The sequence below is a fragment of the Corvus hawaiiensis genome, chromosome 17 (assembly GCF_020740725.1).
Source record: "Corvus hawaiiensis isolate bCorHaw1 chromosome 17, bCorHaw1.pri.cur, whole genome shotgun sequence".
Lineage (NCBI taxonomy): Eukaryota > Metazoa > Chordata > Aves > Passeriformes > Corvidae > Corvus > Corvus hawaiiensis.
Window position 1 is genome coordinate 8640445 of NC_063229.1, and position 25337 is coordinate 8665781.

Consider the following 25337-nt stretch of genomic DNA (forward strand, 5'->3'; position numbering starts at 1 on the left):
CGATGCCGCCCCTCGCCCCGCGGCGGGGTCAGGGCGCGGGCGGCCATCTTGTGGCGGCGGCCCCGGCGGGTTGTTGTCGGTGAGGCCGCGCCGCGCCCCCTCCGCGGGCGGAGCAGCCCCGGCCCCATGTCCTCCTTCTCGGAGTCGGCGCTGGAGAAGAAGCTGTCGGAGCTGAGCAACTCCCAGCAGAGCGTGCAGACGCTCTCGCTGTGGCTCATCCACCACCGCAAGCACGCGGGGCCCATCGTCGCCGTGTGGCACCGGGAGCTCCGCAAAGGTGCGCGGGGGGTTTGTCCGGCGGGGGCCGCTCCGGCAGCCCCTGTCCCGAGAGGGTACCGGGGCCACCCGCAGAGCTGCCGGTGAGCTGCCGGTTCCTCCTTGTGGAGCAGCGGGAGAAGTTGGTGCCCCGGGAGTTTATGGGAGCCTGAGCGCTGTTTCCCTGCTGTTGTTGTTTACTAAACTTTGGGGGGGATATACCACGTGTGAGAGGTGTATTCCGGTGATACAGGCGGCGTTTTTGGGAAGGCAGAGAAGGGACGCACAGCCAAGTGTGGCTTGAGAGGGGGAGGATGCTGAGCTCTGGGCGGCAGTTTGGGTGTAGAACAAGAGATGTACGAGTTACGTCCCCTTGGGTGTGCTCAGGGGAACTTGGAAGTGCTCTGGTTGTTTGGCTCCGTTTTTAAATTCTGGGTTTGGATTCGTACAACTCACCCATTATAGAATTAGTGAGAGGCGATAAGCAAAGAAAAAGTAGTTGTACAAGTCTATAAAACTCCTCGATGCTCTTATCCAGGAACAGTTTGCGCTTGTTTGTCTTGCAGATTAACTAAAGGTAATTTCCCACATGGCTTCATCCTGAAGTCAAGGGAGACTATCAGTGTCTAGTCGAAGGTGTTCCTGCCGATGGCAGGGGGTACGAACGAGGTGATCTTTAAGGTCCCTTCCAGCCCAAACCATTCCAGGATTCTGTGTGGATGCTCTGTCCCCAGGTGCAGCTCTGAAAGCAGCCAGTGTCACCATTCCCACTGCGGGCACCAGCACTGTGAGCCCCTCGGAGCAGCTGGGATATCTCCTATGTGTTTGCTAGCTTTTGCCATTTATAGTTTATTTATGAGTTTTTGGAAGATCTGGGTTTGCCCTGTTGTGGAAATGAGCCCCTTTGTTTTCTGTCTTCTGTGTGTTCGTGGTTGTTTTGCTCTGGGGAGCAGAAAACCCCCCTGATTCTGGCCATATTGAAGTAGAAACTGGTGGTGTCAAAATAGGAAAAGTTAAGGTGTATGGAAGAAATTTGATGTTAGGAACATTGTTTGGAAAATTTTTGAGTCTCTGCAATAGCTTTCTCCTACAGTTTCACTCAGTTCTGAGTTACATGGTTTTATTCAAGTGTTTTTCCTGAAGTTAATTAATATACCCCCCCAATTGTTTTAGTAATTTGCTGGTGGGTTAGAACAGCTTGTTTTAATAGTGTTTAAAATTTATTGGTTTTTTAGTGTTGAGGTGTCACTGTGCACAAAAAGCATTAAACTCATGTTTGTTTTATGAATTAATTAAAAAAGAGCAGAAGTGAGGACATTGAGAACTACTTGACTTGAAAGCCCCTGATTTGCTTTGGTAACATGAAAATGCTTTGACCTTTGTCTTTAGACTGTAAAGCTATAAACAATTTTGAAAGCCCTGTTAATGTTCCGGGTGAAAGAAGTGAAAAATAAATGCAAACGCTGCTTTTTTATTTTTTCCCCTTTCTTCTTTTCTTTTTTTTCCCCCCTTTCTCAGCAAAATCGAGTAGGAAACTTACTTTCCTATATTTAGCAAACGATGTCATCCAGAACAGTAAGAGGAAAGGTCCTGAATTTACCAGGGAATTTGAATCTGTTCTTGTGGATGCATTTTCTCACGTTGCCAGGTATGTTACTGTATTTCTTCAGCTTTCCTCTCTAGGAATTTTCATTCTTGTTATTCAAAGCTTAATTCAATTGGATTTTGTTGGTTTTTTAAGTCTAGAGGGTGCTTGTACCCTCTCTGTAGTAGGGATTGGATCCTGACTGCTTTTTGCTTAGGGACTGTTCAGTGTAAATGGGCAACTTCGTGTGAGAACCAGCCCTTCACAGCTTCACGTGTTTGTTCTCTGTGTGCAGCTCCTGTGGACTTTATTTCAATTGTTACCTAAAGATCTGGCAGCTCTGTTTATGGGCACAGGAATTGAACAGTTGGGTACGTTTATTAAAGGCACATAATGAATGGCTCTGCCCCATTGTCAAGAGAATTTAAAAGAGCTGATGTTTTGGGTCACTGGATTCTCACCAGCTTCCTGGTTTGAGCAGTTTCTTTGTGTGTTGCTTGATCTATCAGTAATATCCTTGCTGGAGGAAGGAGGAATTTCGTACATAAAAGGGAAGAAGTGATGCAGCCACCACCTTATCAAAAATGTGCTGTTGTTTAGTAAGGCTGTCTCTAAATGGCATAATAATTCCTGTTATCTCAGCTAAACAACATTAATGCTCTGGGTGCTTGTTGTCTGTTCTGGAGGGCTGTCTGACTGTCAGTGCACACTCTGAGTGCATTTAAGTGCCTAATGATCCAATCAACCTGCTTTTAATTGGGATGTTATTGACTGAAACAACTGTTTAAAGTTAATACTCTGAGTTGTAAACTTGTCAGCTTCAGGGTGTTTTATAAACTCTTATTGGAAATTCTGAATGATAGCAAGTTTCTTATTTTACAGCTTTTCCTGCCCTTACTCTGAGGTGGGAATGTGAGGCACTGCCAGGCAATCTTTAGGTCAAATAAAGGGGAAAATTGGCTACAAGTGTGTTTTGTCTCAGACAATATGAGCAAGATTCTCTCCAAATGTTCACATATTGTAATGAGTGCAGCTGCCAGTTTGGAAGATGCTCTCTGAAAACATAAGGAGTGTTGATCAGCTGAACGATAATGATTTCCTATATCTTTGAACAGAGAAGCAGACGAGGGCTGCAAGAAGCCCTTGGAACGATTGCTGAACATCTGGCAGGAGAGGAGTGTGTATGGCAGCGAGTTCATACAGCAGCTCAAACTGTCTATGGAAGACTCCAACAGCCCCCAAACAAAAGGTAAATGCATATTGCTGGTCATGCGTGTTTTGTTTTTAAATTGGTGCATGTTTCACTGGAAATACTGCGAGGAGTTCAGCTCTGGGCTTGTTTAGTTGAGTTGTCGCCAGAGCTGTTTATGGAGATTCTTCAGGACTGTGTTGAGAAGTCTGATTTTCGTTAAACCCATGGTTCTGGTTTGCAGGTGTGCTGTCTTGTGCCTTGTGGCTGGCAGTGAGCTTAACTGGACATGATGTCTGGTGCTGCTCATGCAGGCAGAATGCTCCAGGGCTGCCTTTTGGGGTGATGGCAAGTCAGTCATGCAGGCAGCTGTTGTGTCCATCTCTAGTCAAGTGTCCCACTCTGCGTCTCTGAGACTGCTCAGCTGGGTCTTTAGAATGTCTTATTCACTATTGTTAGTGCTTTCATCCTCATATTAATTGTTTTGTTTTCCATAGTTACTGTATTTTATTACGATGCAGCAAAGAGTTTTGAATAATTGAAGCCTGGAATATATGCCCAGAAGCTTGTCTGGTCTCTTTTTTTTATTACACCAGCTGATGTCATTTGGGGAAAACTCTTAACTTTGCATCATTTAATATCACTGGGACATCACAGGTATAACCCTATTACTACATGAGACATGAGAAATTGAGCATAAGCTTGTATTTACTGTGCTTTGATTTACTGCTTTGGCAGATCTTGCCTCTTCTATGGCACTTGCAGGTGTTTTAGTGCTCCAGTGAAAAGAGGGGAGCAGTGGGATGCCTAAACTGTGGAAGGTGAGGGTCATTAAAAATCAAGAGTGTTCTGGTTAAGGGAATATTTGTCCGCCTTGCAGCTGAAGGGAGTAGATTCTCCATTCCTGGAAGTGTTCAAGTCCAGGTTGTATGGGACCCTGAGCAAGCTGGTCTTGTGGCAGGTGTCCCTGCCCATGGCAGGGGAGTTGGAATGAGATGGCCTTCAAGGTCCCTTCCACTAAGCCATTCTATGATTCTATGAAGTGTTGGTGTCTTTGAATGAGCTGGAATGACATTGCTGCTCTGGTCATATTTTTTTCTATTCCCCATAGAGGTGCAATGGTGTGAGAGAGTTGGTTTGGTCATTAGTAAAGGGCTCTTGTGCCATTCTTAGGTGGTGAAAACAAGGTCTGAATGAGTTGGTATTTAATGTAGAATTAATATGAAGATGTCAGCATAAATGAGACCTGTATGTGAAGACGTCTCTGGCTGTAGCTTTGTGTTTTTTCACACAGTGCTTTGGGCAGAACTGCTGGATGGGTGCTTTAGCAGCTCACACCAGAGCCCTGCCACCTGCCCTTGATTGAGGTATAACTTTTGGAAGGTGACTTTTGCAATTTTTTTCCCCAAATGTTGTGAACTAACTGCCCTGACCAAAGGGGTTGTCCCATCTGTATGGAGGCAGAGGGGAGTCTGTGCTTTGAGGGGTGAACAGTCTCTTCATGAACTGGCTCCTGTTGGTGTTCCTCTTGTCTGGGTGCAATGAGTGAGGCACCTGTGTGTCATCAAAGGCCAGAATTTACACTCCTGATAATCCTGACCCAGTTAACTGAGGATTTGAAACTGTTAATTTAATATACCTGGGTTAAGTGTTTCACAAGTGTTTAACTTTGAATCTAAAGGCATTGGCAGTTGATACCATGTGTTATTTCCTGGTCAGTTGGCAGTCAGCTGTTGCTTAGTGTCCTTTCCTTTTGGCTGATGGTATCAACCACTTCTGCTGCTGTTGTCTTCTTAACTTAAAAACGTTTGTACAAAATGAGGCTTCCTACGAGTAACAGACCTTGATCTGTGGGAAGCAGAGTGAAGGAGTACAAACCCTTCAAGAACTGCTGTGTGCACAGCTTCCCTTGGCAAGAAACTTAGTTTTTGTCTGGGTAATTAGAGATATTAATGTAGTATATTTTATTTGAAGGGAAGTTCAGGCCTTTTCATGAGTGTGAATGTTGCTGCCTTGTCAATTCATGGTCAAAAAGAAATTGAGATTTTTAAGGTAAAAAAAATAGAAAAATTCAGCAGAGTTATCCTGTGAGTTTTCTCCTTGTTTTGACTGGTGTGTGTGCAAATTAGCTTCTTGATGGTAAGGGCTAGTTTCACCTGGGGGTTTTATGTATTTCTGAGATAAATTGGTGTTGGAGTTTCTGGTGGGTTACTGTATTCCATTTTCAAACAGGTGAACATAATCAAGATGGAGATTAAGGTGTCCTGGTTTACAGATAGAACAGTTGTTGTAAATGTGGAAAACCGTAGTCCAGTGCTCCTCCAAACCCCTTCTGGCTTTCTGGGTTTGAGGGTACCCACGGTAGACACAGCTGAGAAATAGGCAATGTCAGTGTCTGTAGATTGGTGCAAGCTGTGCTGTTAAAATGTTGGTGCTCCTTAAGAGCACCTGGTGCTGTTGATAACACCTGCTGCTGTGAAAACAACTATTCTTTTCTTCAGCCCAAGGTATGGCAACAGGTCAGTGCAGGTAGTTCTCTGTTATCATTCCTACTGCAGTGTCTTAAATTCGGGCTGGTGGGTGCTTCTCTCTGAGCAGGATGGCTCTGCTTGTCTTGAGAGCACCACTTAGAGTTGTGAGACTTGCCAAAGTGCAGTGGAGTCCTGTGTCAGTGAGGAAATATGTCTTTAAAGCTCATCAGTGAGTGCTTCAATGGTACAGTTTTTCTTGTTTTGTGAGTAGCAAGGCCTTGGGTAATGCACAGCAATTCAGTTGTCTGCACATGCTGAGTTCCTGCTGTGGAGCAGAGCTGATTTCCTCTCAGAGAGGCAGAGGGGTAAGAGAACTAGCCCTTACTAAGCTTTGTATTCCCTGGTTTGACTGCTCTGTGGTGCAGCTGACTGCCAGATTTTAGTCTTCCGAATTCCTTAAGGAGATATGCATATGTATGGAAATGAGCTTTTGAATATTGATATATTGTTTCATCTCTAAATATATTCGTTAAGCTTGCATTTGATTTCTTATTAATCTCATTTTGAGTAGAATGTTTCTTTTCACAAGCAATAGGGAAGAGAAAAACCACCCATTTCTCTCAAAGACTGGAAAAACTAGGTCTTAAAGGTTTGATGTGAAACCCTTCAGGCAATACAACCGATATAGCTGATGTGTTTTCTTTTTGTTGCCTTTGTAATAGGCAGTTGAAGAAGGTCCTTGAGTGTGCTGTGATGTAGGAGTGTGTCACTCTTAACACAGAACTGAGCTGCTTCCCAACTGCTCTCATTGTGTTTATGTTGCAAATTCTGGCACAGAAAGTCAGACCTGTATTATAATATGGAGAAGAACAGAGAGGAGAGCAGGCAGGGAGGCTTCTGAGGGTAACTGAAATAAAAACACCTGGATGCAGGACTAGGTATAGTTTTGGAGCAGCTCAGCTCCAGTTATGCTCACCCTCGGAGAGGCTGCCAACAAAAGAGATTGTTATTTATTGTAATATTGTAATGAGAACTTCAGCAACCACAAGTAATCTACCCCCAAAGAGAGAAGGGGTTGGAGGGGGTGCTGGATCATTAGAAGCCTGTTTACCTCTGAAAACAGGTATCAAGATCTGAGAACAAAAAAGTGAGCACCTGAGATGAGAAGATCCCTCAAGGTGGCCAGCTGACAGGAAAAGCTCATAGCTGTCAGCAAGGCCTTTGGCACTGTAACCTTCCTCAAGCCACTGGAGATGGTTTGAAGCATAAAAGTTGCTGCAGAAATACTTTCACAGGTCTATGTGGACTCTGCAACAGCAAGGTAACAACAGCCTGGAGTGTCACTGCAAGGCTGTTAGGAGAGCAGTTGTCTGTCGTTTTTGAGAAATGGGGAGTGGTTTGCCCTTTGGATGCTTTTTGGGAGTAGTTCAGTTTCTGAGCTGTGAAGAGCACAGCAAAGCAGGAGAGCTGACTTCATTGGGGTTTCTCTGTCTTCTTTATGTCCATGTTGAGGTGGGATCTTGATTTTTGTGGAAGAAGCTGTCTGTATTCTACAAGGATATCTTGATTCTTTTGGTTATGCATTACATTCTGATGAGTTCTGGATGCTCTCAGTGCTTGTTTTCCCCTTCTCTGGCTGGATTTGACACACTTTTCTGCTAGTGTAGACTGTGATGGTTAAATTACTCCTGGCTGGCATATTTTGTAAGTTACCCAAGCAAGGTGTGTTATAATCTGTGCTGTGCTTCTGTTCTCTTTCAGGCATCCTTTTGCTCCATATGCTCTTGGGCTTGCAAAGAAGCATAGGGGTTTCTTCTATTTTGATGAAATTGAGAGTGTTTCTAGGATTCTCCAGTGACTGGTGCTTAGGTTTGCAGGTCCTCGGCACTACATACTCCAGACTGGTTCCAGTCAGAATCACTTGGCCTTGTTCAGATGGAATATTCAATGAATTCTGAATCCTCTGTGTCAGAGTGGTGAGCAAGTGTAATGCTGTGTCTTGTGGTAGACCAGTTGGCAACACAGCAGGAATAACTCTTCAGCAATTTGAATCCCAGCTCTCATTTTAATTTTCACTTGTGTGATCGCTGTGGTCATGCAGTCTTCTGTTGGTTGGCTCATGTTTATCCTCTGTTGGTTAATTACTTTATGATAAGTACATACAAGTGATAAATACTGATGGCCCGTTGTGTTGGGCTGGGTAATTTTAAATGCTCTCCTTGGCCACTGTATCATCTGCTCATCTCCTGTTCAGCCCAACTCATGTTTTTTGCAGACCTCAGTGGACAGCAGCTCTTTTCCTTGTTGATCTGGTGCCTCACTGACTTGTCAGTGAGATTGTCAAGCACTCATATGTCAGTTGAATACATACAATAATTAAACTGTCCTTTTCCTAGCCTAGGTAGCTTTGTTCTAGCAAACATCAACAATTCCTTTGGTTTAGGGTAATTTTCTGTGCTGCTTTGCCTTCCGTTGAGTGACTCTGACAGATGTACTTGTGTCTGCCTTGGGAAGGTCGTTCAGCTCTTCCTGCAACAAGCAGAATGTAACAGCTCCTCTGATTTCTCTCCATTAGAATGAAGTTTTTCATATGTCCCACCTGACAAGGCAGGCAAAACTCTGCATTTAAGGACAGACCTTTCTGTTTGAAAATCTGGTTTTGTTTTAAATTGAATGGGACAGTCTGGTTTTGTTTTAAATTGAGTGATCTTGGATTTTCCTGTGAATCAAAGTATATACAGAGTCTGTTCTTGAACTCCATGATTATCTTGGCAAGACTTGATTCCATTGAATAGATGTTCTTAAGACTGTCCAAAGATTTCTTACAAATTACCCTGGGTCTTATTATTTTTGGTGGCAAGTCTGAAAAATGATCTACCTTTTTTTGAAGGTTCTGTGGCTGGATCAAAGGCTTCATTAAGACTTCTGACTCATTTAAATAAACTGTCTCTTCCCTTTCAAGCTAATGTTTGCCATGCTGAGGTTTATTTAACCAATGCTGTCTTGGTTTATGACATCCCTGTTTCTGCAGTGTTGCAGGTTACCTCCTTGGAGATCATTTCATGCTCTGCCCATTGCTGTTGTTCCTGTCACATCTTGGAGTTGTAGTTTCACAGAGCTGTCCTGAAGCCCTTATTTTGTTAAAGAGAGGAAGGTTGAATAAGCAGCAATTACTTTGTTGGTTGTGAGACCACAGTGAGCAGATAGTTGATGCAGAAAGATAACCTGAAATTCTTCTGTCCTTGTGTACCTTCACATCAGTGCTTCATTTCTACTGGTAGAAATCCTCACCTGTATGCTCAGTGCTAGCCAGAGTATCTGAGCAGGGTTGACATCTGTCATTTATTGACAAATAGCACATTTATTTGCCTTTCCTACTTTCATTGTAGGAGACACAAACATGTATGAAGTGCACACTGCTCGTGTATCCTCAGGCTGGCATGTACAGAGAGCCATGTGGGGACAAAATCAACCTTTTGTTACTGTTTTGCATTTGAGTGTTTGGAATATGATGCCAACATTAAAGTCCAGCTGTGGTCGTCCCCTAGAGGGCTTAATCATCAGAGTATCCATCTGGTGTAATTCTTTGAAGTAGAGATAGTTAAGGTGGGCAGATCTGGCATCCAAATGAGTTGTTTCTATCTCCAGTTGCAGAGGAGAAGAAGTCTCTTAAGCGAACTTTCCAGCAAATACAAGAGGAGGAGGATGACGATTACCCTGGGAGCTACTCACCCCAAGACCCCAGTGCTGGGCCACTGCTGGTATGTTGGATGGGTTGAGCGTGGGAGGAGCTCTGGAAGCCACGTGGCCACCTCCTCCGTGTCACGGCCACCTCCCCTGTGTCACAGCCACAAGGTGGAGCTGACAGCAAGTGAAATGGGTTTAATGGTGAGATGCAGTTTGGGGTTGAGAAGTCCATGTGAAATGCGACAGATTCCTTTTTCATGCTGCAATAGTGTGTCACTTCTGAGCAATTCCAGAGGTATTCCAAGGTAGTCTAATCCAAGGTCTGAGTAGTGCAGCCAGGAAAGAATCTCAAAGGACTGCTAGAAGACCAGGCCTATTTTAAATTCTTTTTAAGATCAGTGTGTAACCTCTAGAATCTAAAGCTGTGACACGGTTAATACACAGTTTTCTTTTATAGGCCATCTCTTGCCATAAGTTATTAAAAAGCACAACATCTGTTATGTTTGTATGGAGCTGGTAGGAAAACCAGTACTGAAGACTTTAGAGGCTCCATGTTACTGGTGTGGAAATAGTTGGAGTGAAATAGAAAATCACTGTGGCCATTTGAGGCTACAAAATGAACATATGTTAACCCAGAGTCTATTTGAAGAGGATAAAAAATTACACCATCCATCTGGTAAACTGTAAACATTAAAAAATAAAAATAAATAACAGTTGTCAAGGAAATAAGTGAAAATCTTGTTGGTTTTTTTACCCCCAGATGCCTTGCAGCTTATGGTTTCTCTTGATTATAAACATTGTTACTGTTGGAAATAATTTGCAGTTTGCAAGGAAGTAGTAAATATAAATGGACCTTTGTTTTTCAGATTAAGAAAATATTTATTTAAAGTTTATGTTTTCATTAGTTTTCAAACTATTGAACTGTGGTTTAAAAATCAGTGATTGTGTTTATGGGCTTCATGTTCTGTTTCAAAAACTCCTGTACTGTTTTGTTTTTTAAAACAAAAAAGCAACACTTTGTTCTTCCTGTTCAGGGAGTTTCTCTGTTTAAAGTTTTTTGAGCAAGGAGGAAATATAACATGTCAGGGATGGTCCTCCTAGAGCCGTCCTCATCCATGTCCTTTTAAAGTTTGGATGCCTTTTGAGTGAATTAATTCAAACTGACATGTCTTTCCTCAGTGCTCTAAAGCCAGCTGAGAGATGGGCTGAGGGGACACCAGTTGCAGAAAGCTTTGTGCTTGCAGGGAGCTGGGTGATGACAGCCATGGCTTTGCAAAATCAGGACATTATAAAGTTTGCCTTATAGGAAGAGCATCATTGGAGTTTATGGTCAGTAACAAATTGCAGAATTCTAAACCTTGTCATGATGGAAATCATGTTTTGTTTGGACTGATGGAAATTCGGTGTTGGGTATTTTTGCTCTGTCAGAATGCAGCTTTGGAACAGAACAAAAAGGTGCCTGTACACTCCAGGGAGCCGAAGAGACGGTCAGGGATGCTTGGTTGGAAGATTCAGTCCCAGCTGGAGGCAGCACACAGGGCTGGTAGTTCTCTCAGACTAGTGTGGTCATGTCCTTCTCAGCTATGTCTCAAGTGGTCACTTCTCTTAATTGGACTGAGAAGTTTCCCACTGCAGAGTCTTGCAAAGGATGACCCTGCTGTAATTATGCAGGAGGAGCTAAACACTGGGATAGTGAAACTCAGTGAATGCTCCCTGTGTTAGGTTTAAAAATTACTTGAAGAAAATATTCCCCAAATGGTGCCTTTCCAGAGGTGGGTGAGCTCCTCTGCAGTGGCCACATCCCTGGGAAATGGATGTGGTTAAGGTTACCTGGTTTTACTGTTGGCTTACTTCTTGTAGACTGAGGATTTGATCAAAGCCCTACAAGACTTGGAAAACGCAGCGTCAGGAGATGCGACAGTGCGGCAAAAAATTGCTTCCCTGCCTCAGGAAGTTCAAGATGTTTCATTACTGGAGAAAATTACAGGTATGAGACTGGAAGATGAATGAATGTGGGTCCAAAGAATAACTTAGAAATCAAAGTGTGGGGTTTTTTTTTTTAATAATCCCAATGTATGGTGGAGTGAATTCCTGCTTTTGTGTCCTTGCTTTGTAGTTCTGGGGTAATTAACAGATAGCAATCCTGTGAAGTAATACTGAAGATTAAACTTATATAGCTGCTTCCATTTTTTTGGCTTGGACTGAGGCTTTTGTACTTTGAGAGCATCAGCAGCATTTTGCAAGAATATAAAGGAAATTGGGTCAGAGTTCTCAAGTGGATGTGTTTGCTTTTGAACACCTCAACTGTTAAGATGTCTTGAAGTTTTATCAGACTGTGCTGAGTACACACAGAGTTCTTGATTGCTATATTTTTGAGTTCTGCCAGACTGCTGAGTACACACATGCTCCTTGATTGCTGTAGGAAAAGCAAATTGCTACCCCCATTAATCTGTCAGTCTTTGTTTGAATTAACTTTTGCAATTGCATTTGAAAAGTAATTTTAGAATAGAAGCATTTAGAAGTTGAACTGATTTGACTCTTGATCCTGGAGGTAGTTTTAATTTAGAACTCATTATGAACTATCACTTATTCGGTTCTTTATAATCTTACAGTGTCCAGCTGGACTATGTGCAGTTCCTAGGTTTGTGTCAATGCATTTGAAATTACTCATATATAAGAGGAATTAACAAGTGCACACTGTGATTAAATGTAGAAACCAATTGATTTGTTTACCTGAGGATACTTCCAACCTGTTCATAGAGGCTTACTATTCATAGATTTATATCCCCCCTTTCACTGACATCTCTTCAAGGATTAAATGCAGTCAGTTATGTCAGTGTCTAAAATACAGCCCACAAAGGGTGTATGTCCTATTTCCTCTATATCCCTGTGATAACAGCCCTTATTTTCCTGTCAAGCCAGAAGTGTATTTACGAACAAGATGTTACTGTGCCTGCGGCTCATGAATTGCAGCCCTTCTGTCATCAACTGGAAGTTTTAAACTTTGTCCTCTAAATCACCCAACCCTTTGCATGCAGACAAAGAGGCTGCGGAGCGCCTGTCGAAGACGGTGGACGAGGCGTGTCTGCTGCTGGCCGAGTACAACGGGCGGCTGGCGGCCGAGCTGGAGGACCGGCGCCAGCTGGCGCGGATGCTCATCGAGTACACCCAGAACCAGAAGGATGTGCTCACGGAGAAGGAGAAGAAGCTGGAGGTGAGTGCCTGTTACCGGGGCTGGCAAAACAGGTGGCTCACCAAATGCTACCCCTGGACTCCTAATCTGTGGGTTTCTCCTGAGGGAGATGACTCTAGGTGTTGTCTTTACACGATTCCAGGTGTTACCTTTACGTTTGGTTCTAGGTTATCTAGGTTCTGCTTGTCTTTACACTTGGAGTAAAACGGGTAAGAAAGCGGTGTCATATCTGAAGAGTGCAAATCTATTCTGATGTTCAGTCTAGATGTTTCCATGCACCTGGAAGGCCCAGAGCTCTATACTTCTTAAAGAAAAACAGTCTTACCTAACACGTAGCCTATTTTGGTATGACATCCCCCTTTTCAAAGAATCAACCTTCCTTTTGCCATAATTAGCTGGGTTTTTCTATATTGCTTGGTTTTTTGTTTCTTTTCCTGATGGTTAGGTGTCCTTCCTCTGCCTCCTGAGCACCTGCTTGATTAGGGGAAGCAGTTTAAGCCAGATCTTCTGCTCTCCATCCTTTAACAGCCACTTAGCCACAGTTTCTGTGGTGGAGTGTAAATGGGACTGGTAGTGAAAGACAGTAACTTGTGTTTCCTGTGCAGCTCCTTCGAACAGGGAGGGCAGGACCCTGAAGCAACCTGGGCCTGAGCTGAGCCCCCCTGCTCGAGGTTTTGCAGCCAGCTGTTCACAGCTGTTTATCCGAAATGTGCCTTCTCCCTGGAAGTTCTTTCGGCAGCACGTTGTGGCACTAGCGAGGAGTTTAATTAATGGCCGTGGTTGTATGTCACTCTGCCATCTGCTAAACTGCCCCTTGGCGGCACATTAAGGGTTTCTCTGCACCGAGGTGCTGGTGATGAGCAGCTGCTGTGAGGTGGGGTGGGAGGGGATGTGGAGGACAAAATCTCCTGGAAGGAGACTGTGCTGCAGCAATTGCAGTCTCTGTTTACTCTTATGGCAAACTTCGTACTTTGACAGCTCGGCAACATTGTTCTCAGATAAATTAATTTTGAGTGTTTTCTTTGCAGTGTGTTTATGTTGGAGTTTCTCAGTGTCTTGTGACTGAATTTCTTCAAACATAGCATCAGTCTTATGAGTGAGTCAGAAAAAACATTTTCAGACATGGACACAGATGATGCCATGAAACCAAATCTTGTTTGGCAACTGATTTATTTTCTGTGGAAGTCTTGGGTCAGGTTTTGGGGTTTTTTCTTGCTTAAAGAAGGACACCTATGTGTATGTCAAAAAATACATAAATGACAGACATACTGCTGTTTGCTTTTAAGAAAGGCAGTAAATAGGTAGCAAAATGCTGCACAATAATGTTTTAAAAGGCCCAGAACAATTCATAATTTTTGAGTCAGTTTGAGACTGTGAAACTGAGAAATCCATAATGACAACATGAAATTAAAATTTTTAATGCATTAGCTGAAATGTTGTGACAATCATGGAGGTTTTTTGTTTGGAAAATATCCTTGTGATAAGGAATGTTACTTCAGAATTGTAACTCTGGCAGAGGCAGAAATGTAATCCTGAAGATTAAGTGTTTTGCTGGCTGAGCTGCTTTGTTAATGGTAGTAATCCTGCTGATGGCAATGGGACAGGCTGTGTGCTCACTGTCAGGTATAAACACAGTTCTTCATTACATTAGAAAATAAAGAATGATCTTATTTAAATATTAGGATCTTATTAAATACCTATTTAGGTTGGCGTCTTTGTCATTCTGCCAGACAAGGTGGCCTCAGTGCTGTAGCAGTCTAAACAGAGTTGCAGGAAATGCCACTCCAACAGTGAACATGAGGCACAATTGATATTCGTGTCAGCTCTCAAACCTCAGTGAGGGATGTTGCCTGATTACAGCGTTCCATTGTTCTGCCCTTGTAGAGGGTTAATAAACAGTGGAAGATGCTGGTTACAGATAAGGCGGGCCGATCTGCTTATCAGTTTTGTGTGAGTCTTTGATGTTCTCACAGTATTGATAAGCCTGGATTTTTCTTTGTAGTGCTAATAAGCATTTTACTAGAAGGATCTGAAACTTGTAGCAATCAGGCAAGGTCTGAAATGAGAAAATGAGTTAAAACAATCTAATTTTACATATCTACTCATTGTAGGCTTTGCTCTCTTGAGGTATCTTTTCCGGAATCTTTGGTCTTACGAGTTTTTCCTCTTGTACTGTAAGTTTCCTGACTTAGGTGAGAGGGTGTGTTTGGATAGAAGATGGATTGTTTGCCTCACCATCCTCATCTCGCCAAAGCTGTTGGTTGGGGAGAGGGGCTTCTGGCAGTAATAAAAGTCAGGGCTATATTTTAAGAGATGGAAATACCTAATTTGGAAATTACTCTGGATGTTTTTAGTATTTTATTTGCTTGCAAAGTCTTTCACTGTGATAGCAATGAAAGTACCTAATGTGTGTCTTTTTGAAAAAAAGCTTTTGTGGTCTAAAGACCTGCAGTTGTTTACTAATCCTGTTAATGCTGTCCCTCATGAAACAGCAGATTGTCAAAACATACATAAACTCAGTGTGTTTGTGTCTTGTGGGCTAATGCTCTGCATGTCAAACCCCTGTGACAAAGCTCTTGTCATCAGTTGCAGTAAGGCTGTTTAACTGAGGGACACTGCTGAGGAAGGTGGCTTTGGAAAGGAATTACACATCAGCATGCATACAGCTGGCATGAGTGAGGATTGAAACAGTGAGGGGCAAAGAAGCACTGGTGATTTGAAGGGAGAAAGCTGGCACAGAGCCTGAAGATCATAACATATGGTCAGACTCTGGTTTTAGGGTAGCAATGGAAAAAAAATCAAAGTGTAATAATTAGGATTCCATTATCCTGGGAGTGGTATTGTGGTGTTTTCATTGTAGTCTAAGAGCACTTAAGGAGGTAGATTTTCTTTAATTCTATCAGTCAGTAAAATCAGCTGGCCCCAAACTGATACTAAATAGCCTAGAACAAGGCATATCTTTTCGAAGGTAGGTATTCCTCAGTTTAACTTCCTGAAAGGTATGGGGGATACTGTCATTCAACATCTGAACACTGAATTTCTTTTGAAATGGTGCTTCATCTTGCTCAGCAATTGTGAGCTTGATACTGCAGCTGCTGTTTGATCTTCCATGGCTGGGATAAATCAGAGGTGGCCTGGACATTCACAATAGCAGATGATAGGAAATAAAATCCACTTTCAAATGGGCGTAGAACCAGGAACTGTTGTTTCTATAAGAATGAGATGAGGTGTCCTTGTATCTCACATTAGTATTGAATTTCCAATGGAAGTTTCCTGATTTCTGTTATTTTTGGCCATTGCTGCCCCATTACGATTACAGAGCGCAATCAGCTGGGGAGGTTTTTTGTCCTCCAGCACCTGAGCCTGCAGAACTTCAAGGAGAATTGTTTTTTGAAGTCAGAGCACTCTTCTGGAATGCATGGCAGGCAAGGAGAAAAAAATCCAGGGAATTAGTTAGTGTAAAACTGAAATGTAGTGGGGAGAACATCCTGTGCTGGTGTACCAGGCAGCTGTAAAATGAAGTCAGATAAATAAATGAGACCGGAAGAACCAAGGAAAGGTAGTGCAAGGAAATGGCAAATTGTGTAGAAGCTTCATGGGTACCTGAAATAACTACTGACCATAGAAAACCTGGAGTGAGTGGAGGGAGAGTTACTTTTAATCTGATGGGGAGAAGAGGCAGAAAAAAATAGAGAAAAGATTGTGCATTCAGAATCTTTGGTTTGATTTGCAGCTGGTGAAGGCATTTCTTCCACGTACCTTCTGTAGCTGTGTTGGTGAAAGGTGGCATGAGGAACATGCTGCAGCATAGGCAGGACATGTATGTAGGGCAGTGTGTATGGAGGGGTGTATGCACTCAAGTAAGTGTGTTTACATGTCTGCAGCTATAAATCTAAAGAACATACTGTGTTTTAGATCCAGTTTAGGGGAAATGTTCTGACTCTTGGCTGTAGCTGAAAAATTGTCACTTAGAGTCCTGCTGAGAGCTCTGGGGGTTTTTAGATGTTTGTGGGTTTTAATATTCATGGCTTCAAGGCACCTTTAATAAGGTGTTAATGCCGTGCCCACACAAATTTGCAAACCCTCTTTGATAATGCATCTCTGAGGGATGAAGTGCATTCTCGTTTGAGATTTTCTGGACTGCCCAGCACTACACATTTTCTTGAAATACAATTTAGTTCAGTGGGTTAATAGGCAATTTATTGCTGTGCCGCTTCCACTGCCTGGGTCTCTGTAGCGTGTCACTGTTGGCACGGCTTTGTGGCTGCTGCTTCCCTCAGACAGGAATTCTTGGGTTGTGTGGTATATTCATTTCAGTGGTTTAGACAGTGAAACAGGAGATGAAGTTTTAGGGTTCCTGCCAGGAAACAAAATTGTCAGTATTTTACATGGGTGAAGTAGCAGGAGCAGCTGTGGGAACCAGAGTGGGGTCAGGTCTGCGACCCAGGCAGGGAGATCCTGAACTGGAGCACCTGGACACAGTGCCAGACCTGGGTCTGTAGGACCAAGCTGGTGACTGCCAGGTGTGAGCCATTGGTGCCTCTGGATGTGGGACAAGAACACAGGCTGCTGTTCAGGGATGTGATGAGCTGACAACCGCAGGGAATGTGGGTCTGTCGGGCCCTGTATGGCTCGAGGCAACAGCTGTGTTTCTTTGTGTGATGCAAAGTTCCTTCACTTTGTAGGTCCTTGTAGATATTTATAACTATAGTAGTGCTATAATTATAGCAGAATAATACTAAACAATAAAAGCAAATAGAAATCTTACAGTGTTAACATACAATGTTTTTATGCATTTTACTGAAGTGAATGAGTGTATGACCACGCTCTTGCTTAGCTATAAAAGCATTAAGATATTTGGAGAGGTGAATATGTAGCTGTTGGCTTGTGCCCTAGATGTTGATTTTTGTCGTGAACATCAAATGCACCCCCCTCAATGTTTATTTCTGGAAGGGTATTTGGCAAATGAAATGAGGATTTGTGTCCATCATACAGTGGCAGCAGCCCGGGCTTTTTCTGAGAGCTTTTGAACTTTGCAGAGGTTGAGGCATTCCCACCTGCTGGAGAAATGCTTTGTGGAGGTCTCTACTGCTGCCTTTTCTGTTGTCCTAAGCAAAGAGGAGAGCAAGGAAATGAGTTACAGTTTGAGAGTGTGTAATTCTGCCAAGAGCAGAAACACCATCTCTGCTGAAGTGTGATGAACGATGCTGCAGAAGAAAGAAGCCTTGTCAAATTTAAAAGAGCAAGACTGAACAAATTTAAGGTCTGAAAATGAGCTGAAGACTCTATAAGGAAATGCATCATTCAAGCTCTGATTCCTGGACTGCATCTTTCTGATAAAAACCTCAGATTTGCTGGTTTAGTGCTGTCACAGAATGAGGAAACCTGGCTTCACCCTGGCATTTAGTCTCACTTTGCTCTTGAGGTGGTCCTGATGCAATGAACTTGTGGAATGGCGGAAGCTTTTCTTCCTGTTCTTTTTCTAGTGACTATGTTTTAGTAGTACTTTACATAGGTTAAGTGGCAAGGAACAGAAGCTAAGGAATACCTAATCAGCCTGCTGCAGTACTGTGGTGTGTCTAATGTTTTTAAATAGAGGTTTTACCTGAACATATAATCATATGGCTGTCAGACCTTTCATTTCACAATGTACTCTGCAAATTTCTGCTGAGCCTCTGATGCATTTTCCCCCTGACTTGTGGTCTTTTGCTTTCCTACAAGCTGGCTCAAGCTGCGACATATCAAAACTGCGCCTGACCAGCTGCTCTTGCTATTCACTTTCCAAATTCTCATTAATGCTTAGCTAGATGTTTTTTCAGTAGATGCAATTGCTGTGATGACTTACAGCATGTTCCTGCTCGACCCTGAGCAGGAGAGGACGTGTCCAGTGCGCACTCTGAGCCAAAATAGCTGAAATCTGTGCTGTGGAACGTGACAAGGTGAACCAGGCCACGCAGCAGTGCTCAGGATGAATTTCCTGTCATGTTGATTACAGTCAGTTCTGTAATGTTCAAGCAAGGCTGCTTTGGAATGGAACACTCTGTCAGATTCATTCAGTGGTGGTTAATTCTGATTTTGCATTTGTTTCAAGGACTGAGTATCTAATTCTCTTGGCCACTGAGGATGTAGAACGCCACGCACTGAAAGGGAATGTTGATTAGCAAGAGCATCCATGTGGCACAGTACCAGTTTTTTGTGTATCATCCTGAAACTCCTGCTTACAGCAGAAATCTCGTTATTTTGTCTAAAAAAAGCAAATAGCATCCAAATACTATTAATCTTAATATAAGCCTACTGAGCAGTGAGGCAATTAGCTCAACACAGAGTACAAACAAAGGCCTCAGAAAGCAGCAGCTTCTTTTAACTGCACTTTTTGTTCTTCAGTTTTATGGAATGGAAGGACCTTGTGGAAAAATCTGCAAGGTGCAGTTTCCAAGCACGTCATGGGCTACATGAAGAACATGGTTTCTCATAAAACCTGCTTCCAGAGTCCCATGTTGCAGAATATGTCCAGAACTTGTGGAAAAAGCGAAGCCCTCAAGCTGGAAGGGGGTTCCATGTCTCTGCTGCTGTGTTTTCTTGAGGGGAGCAACCAGCATTGCCTGTCCCAGCTCTGGCTCATGGTCTTTCCACTCCTTGACAGCTCTGCCAGGAGTCAGCGCAGCATGTCAGGCCCAGAGGGATGGAGAGGGTTAAGCATGGAGCAGACAGTTTTCTATCATGCTGTGGTGTGTATCCAATCTGTCCAGCAAGTATTCGTCTATTCTAGGAAATCTTGGTTTCTGTGTTACTCCCTTAGTTTCCATTCCTGAATTTAGCGATGTTTTTCTGAGCCAGTTTTTAATGGTTTGGGGGCTGTTGCTGCCTTTTCCTTGTGAGAATTTTTTCTCTCTTATTTTTTCAGTTTGTTTTTTAACAGGTAGGATTTAGGCCTTTGGTGTTGACTAGATAATGCTTGCATTTACTTATTAGTAAGGTGGAATTACTTAGAATTGGAAGGAATATGGTTCTCACGGTGACTTGATTTTTATTTTTTGTCATCATATGCATACAAAAGTCTCTCTTCAAATTGGGAGGATATTCCTGATAACTCAGTGTTCTGTGTAGCTGTCAGTGTAGAGTATCCCTGAAAATAAGGACATGCTAAGAGCAGTATTTTCCTAAACACTTGAAGCTGTTAATTGTGAATCTGGAAGCAGGTTGGTGCTGTTAATATGCAGAGGAATTGTTCCTAAGTCTGTATGTTTGCCAACAGCAGTGTGGTTTGGACACATCTTGGTGGTACTTCATTTGTCAGTGTGTTTCACGAGAACTGGACTGTCAGGCAAGGCATTGGCAAGATTCTCCCTCCCCTAAGTAGCTCCTTTGGGGAAGGAATGTTGTTTGCATCTAATGTAAGTGTAATGGTCGCGCAAATCATCTTCAGCTCAAAAGCCATCACATTCCAGTCCTGACTGTCCATGAGAAGTGGTGGATCCTGGTAGCCCTGTCAGTTTTGCCCTGAAAATGGCAGGACATTAGTCTTTCCATGGAGGTTTTACCTGTTTTTACATAATTGTTTTATGTGGATCCGTAATTGGATCCATAAAGCCGTAATTGTTTTGTGTGGATCTTGGCAATTCAAGCCATATTTGAGGTATTTTCTTGGCTTATGCCTGGAATTTTCAACTTCTTTTCATCTTCACTGCCCATTTATCAGATCTGGAGGATTTGCTAGCTGCCTTGCCCTTCTTTTTTTTTTTTTTTGTTCCTGTCTTTAGCAGGAATTACTACAGAAAAAAGAAACACCTGCTGATACTCACTCTTGACAGTTTGGCATTCTTGAGGAGGAAGCACTGCCTGTTCTTTCCTGGCTCGATATCCATCACTCCCTGACAATGGCCTGAATTATGGATTTTTAAATATTTTTTAAGATTGTCTTCTGTGGTTCTTCAAGTCCAGCCTCTTCCACCTTCCCTCTGCCAGCATTTGGAGTACAGCAGCACGATAGATGTTCCTGCTGTCTCTGCTGTGTGTGCAGGAGCTGGTGTGCTGCTGTCTCCTGCCTCCAGCACTGGGGATGTGCCAGGCCTGAGCTGAGCACTCTGGACTCTGCCGCTCCCTTTCCCCAGGGTTGGCTCCCATGTTCTTTTGGAGAAGAATCCCAGGTGTCAGAATGCTGTGCCTCCATGGCATCCCTCTTTATCTGCTGCTGTTCTCTATTAATGCTAAAGAATCTGGGGTGTTTGTTTTCGTTCTGTCTTCATCTCGTGACTTTCTCGTCTTGTTTCCCTCTTTAAGAATTCCCCAAAGAGTGTGACTAGAGATGTGGGTGCATTCTTATTTTGGTCCTGATTCTCTTTCATTAAAACAAGACAACTCCTCACAAAATTAACGTGTGCACCTTGAGGTGGTTTTTTTTTTTTTTTTTTCCTGTTACTGTTCTCTAGGCATGAGAACAGCACCCTGCAGTTCGTGGAGCTGGGAGGGCTTTGTTTGGACTTGTATATTTCACTGTGTATCCTGTGTATGTTAACGGAAGTATTTGGTTATATTTACTCACTGGGCCTCATAAAGGATTTAAGTTTGAAATAGGCTGTTAAAAGACATTCCTACTTGGTGCTGGCAGGAAATTCATGGGATACACTTACATAGCCGTTGCAGGGGTATCGGGAGTTGTTGCAATTGACAGCTGCTCTCACTGTTCTAATTCAAAATAATGAAACACAGAGAGTGTAAACTCCTTGCTTGTAACCCCACAGGAACTGCTGTGCTTTGATGTTTGGAGAAGGTGAAGAGAATTTCCATCACTGAGAAGGTTAGAAAGTCTGGATTAAAGTTGTAAACTCTTCAGAAAGATGTTTTGATTAAACATGTGCCTAGTTTCATTTGATCTTCAGAGATATAAACTTCTGTTCTCTTTGCCAAATAATTAAGAAATGAAAAGTAAATTGATATTCTAGCTGGCTGTGTGGCAGTCTGTTCTGTGTATGGTGTTTTCCTTAAGCTTATTGTTTCCTGCATTCTGAAGGTGCCATGAAAAGTAGGCCACATGTAGTTGAGTAAAGACTGGCACATTCCAAAAGAAATTATGTCCTACTGGAGTTTTATTCCTTCTGTTGCTGTCTTCTGTGACTGTTACGTGAATGTATAGAATCACAAAACTTTGAAAATTACAGAAACAGTCTTTAATTATCTTCTGTATTGGATAACTTGGATGTATGTTGGGATCCTCTTATGTGGCCTCTCAACAGAATTGACCAAGGTACAGTTCTTTCTTCCATTTTCAGGGTCCAAACTCCTCCTCTCTCTCCTTGTTATGAACACAAGTCACTGGTGTCTCTTGAGACCTGGGGGAATTTCTGCACATGGTTAGGGATTTCTTACTGCACTTCTGCTACTCAATCCAGACCTCATTAGTGGAAAAACCACTTGCAAGTTTCCTTTTCAGAGATTTTTAACTTGCTCTTTTTTTCCATCTGTAATAAAATCCTGAAGATTTTAGTGTCTGTATCCAGTGTGGATGTGCCTTTCCCTGGTTTACATTCAGTGATCCTACACGTGTTTCCATGGTGTCCCTGCCATGCCAGTCTCATGGCACAGCTGCTGGGATTGTAATGTGAGCTCATAAAGGAGGCCCTGTTTGGCAACCAAAACTTGGGTTTGATTTAATGAGTTGAAAGGGAAAATTGGATTAATTAAGTGTTCAAAATTGATCAAGTTTGAAAGCAATGAGCATTTTGGCAGCATAGTAATACCTGTCGTGTGCCTCAGCCTGTGGCTTCTGGCAGTGGAGGGGTGTCAGTGGAACACTCTGGCAGCACCTGGGAGTCAGTATTTGGGGAAGAACACAAGGATAAAGCAACTCTGCAGTGACACTTCTCTCAAATGCTCTATCAGCCCCTGGTGTGGGCTGGTTTGGGGACATTTTACATGTAAAATTAGTAAGGCAGGGCAGGGTTATTAACTTAGGGATGCCAGAGCCTATGGGCAGGCTGTGAATTTGGGGCAGATGGCAGGGTCTGCAGTCGTGCCAGCAGTTGCTCAGAGCACCAGGGCCTGGCCACCTTCTGTGAGTCCTCACTTGGAAGATACTCCTGGCTTAACTAACAGCACTGTTAATTAACCTGTGCTTAATCTGTGTTCTCTTGTCTCTTTCCCTCAGGAATATAAACAGAAGCTTGCTCGGGTAACCCAAGTGCGCAAGGAGCTGAAATCCCACATCCAGAGCCTTCCAGACCTGTCACTGCTGCCCAATGTCACAGGAGGTCTGGCACCTCTGCCATCTGCTGGGGACCTGTTTTCAACAGACTAGAACAAACCCTGTGCCCCAGTTTTCATTATTACCAGCAGAAGTAAGAAGACTCTGGTGTTGGCTGGAAGTCCAGTCTTCCAAGATCTGCAGTAGGAAGGAACTTGCAGACCCTGCTTTGAACCTCTTGGCTGCTCGTACTCACCCTCTCTGTGTACACTGGCTCACGTGAGGGGAGGAAGAGGAGTGAGTTTTGTGAGCTCTAAAGGGAGTGGGGGTGGTCCGTTTAGGCAAACTTCTCTCATCTTTTCCCATACTCTTTAGTTGCTGTTTGCTCTTAGCACTTGTTACCCCCACAAAGATCACGAATCATGTACACACATACCTGGGAAGCTTCCAGAGGAAGATTGACCATGCAGCATCTTCCCTCTGTACAAATATTGTATTATTTCTGAATAAGACTCATCTGTTTTAGTTGGGTTTCTGGGCCCCATCTCTGGGAGCAGTGGAGTGGCTCGTGGGCCTCGTAGGGATGTGTGTGCATGCGAGTCCTGTGCCACGGCAGCGTCAGGGGAAGACATCTGCTCAGCAATGGTACAAGGAAAGGTTTTCCTAAACCTGCAGTTCCTCATACTGATGTGAAGGTAGTTCCCATTTGGCATGGATGTAAATTGAAGTCACAGGCAATAAAAATAAGCAGCTTTTCTTTGTGAATTAGAGGTAGACTCATAAGTTACACTGTGCTGAGCAAAGCAGAACTGGATGTTACCTAAGTGGGAGTGGAAGTAAATTTTGTTCTAGCTACCTTAGATTTATACCACATTTTTCCTCTTCATTATATGAAACTAGGTGGTGATGGAAGCTTTGATTTAATGACCTGAGAGGCTGGAAATGTGTATGGCAGCTGCTGGTGTCCCTGTGACAGGCACTGTTAGGTCTGCTCTCAGGATGGTTACATTGAAAATACAATGATGTAAACTCTCTCCATAGCTTTAGTGAAGTTGTCTGATGCGCAGAAGTTAAATGTGGTATAAATATTTATTTATATAGAAAATAGACCCATATATATGCATATATCCTGTATGCACATGTACCCTGTCCATGCATGTAGATATTAGAAGGATGTACTTAATTTTGTGTCACAGATTGTGAGTTGATTTTTATAATCAGGAAAAGTGTAAAAAACAAAAAAGGTAAATTTAAAAAGCTCTTAATTCCATTATGTTGCTGGCTAGTGTTTTAGCTGCCAGGGGTGTAGTTACATTTCAGTTTGTGTGTTAGGTGTGACAAGCTGGACTCTGGTCACTGAACCATTCCAATCTGGATATAGTTCTGTTTAAATATAGCACTTCTCACTATAGAACAGGTTCTGTTTCTGGAGACACTTGGATCTGGTAACACAGGTTTTGTAACACAGAGGCTGCAGTGAGCTGAGATGCTCTCTCTGTGCCTCCCTGTGGTCTTGAGCTGGTGTCAGAGCCAGGAGAAGAAAATGCAGGAATGCAAAGCTCATTCTGCTCCACATTAATTTATTTTGCAGGCTGTTCCGTAGCCCGGTCAGCATTCAGTTACAGCAAACAACAACACAGCATCTTTTGATCATTCAGTTGTTCAGAAGCTCACATCCTTTTCCTACTGACACTTCCTTTTGTCCTTTTTTAATGCTCCTTGCACCCTCACTGCCCAGCCAACAAATGTTTTTTTTCTCTTTAGTTTACAGGAATTTTTCCAGTGGCAGAACTGTCCGTTCCTTGAGTCACTTTGACTGTGCAGCCTTTTATGGTCCAGACTTTAGATTAAGCACTGTACATTCTCTCTGCTTTTGCCAAAAATGAAAAACAAACAAACAAAAAAAAAAACCCCACCAAACTTCAAGAACCCAAACCAAAAGACTCTTTTCCATCATGATTCAGCTCACAGAGTTACCCCGTGGCTGTTTAAACCAAGTTACTTTGAGCAGTGATTGAATGTGTATCCATTATAGGACAAAACCTGTCAAAAACTGATGTAGACAAATGTGTTGGCATCTCACGTTTGTGTTTTGGGCAGATCTGTGAGAAAGTTGTCTGTCTTTTTTTTTTTATTATTTTTTAATTGAAATGTTTTGATTTTTTTTTTTCCGAATACATGTGTGTGTTTTATTTTGCTTAATTTAAATGAAGTCTTGTGGTTTTTAATTTTATTTGTTTTACTTTTTGGGCAAAGGGCATCTGGTGAACTGGGTGAGATTTTTCTGAAGGTTAAACAGATTTCCCCACAGTGTGTCTTTTTTAACAAAAGCTTAAATCTGTATATTAATTGACTTAGGAATTAATTTAGACATACAGGCTGCCATTTGACAGCAGTATATTCTGAAATGTCTCATAGATATCTATTTTTGAATAAAGAGGGTGTCATTGAACAGTAGTGTCCTTGCTTCTTTCCTCAGTGCTCCAGCACCCTGAGGGTTTTGTTTGGGTTTTTTACCCCTCTGAAGCCCAGGCAGTGACTTGGGGAGATCCTTGTGTCAGTTTTTTATGCAGAGTGGAAATGTGGGATTTCTGTAGGATGTGTCAGTTGTTACTCTGGGAAAAAAACAAAAGCCAAACCTGGAATGGGAGGAAGGTGCCTCCCTGCATGTGCAGCAGGAGTTGCTGTTCGAGCAGGGTCAGTGTGATTGAAGCCTCTGAGCTTGGGGGTCTTCACGTTGCCCTGGGAGTTAATTCTGGAGGTTTTGGGGGGACGTT

The 25337-nt window shown here is 42.9% G+C and overlaps 1 protein-coding gene across 2 annotated transcripts; it reads left to right on the forward strand.

Annotated features, from left to right (window-relative positions):
* Positions 1-9: 9 nt before the first annotated feature.
* Positions 10-25012, forward strand: RPRD1B (regulation of nuclear pre-mRNA domain containing 1B). 2 transcript variants are annotated; one of them, XM_048321531.1, is made up of 8 exons: positions 10-277; positions 1774-1903; positions 2956-3089; positions 9149-9261; positions 11048-11174; positions 12226-12401; positions 21122-21177; positions 22525-22610. In XM_048321531.1, exons 1-7 carry the CDS (start codon positions 127-129, stop codon positions 21152-21154), a joined length of 864 nt encoding a protein of 287 aa, XP_048177488.1. In that variant the 5' UTR covers positions 10-126; the 3' UTR covers positions 21155-21177; positions 22525-22610. The 2 variants fall into 2 exon arrangements, with proteins under 2 accessions (XP_048177488.1, XP_048177487.1); XM_048321530.1 differs by lacking the exon at positions 21122-21177 and having other exon boundaries at positions 13-277; positions 22525-25012.
* The last annotated feature ends 325 nt before the right edge of the window (positions 25013-25337 follow it).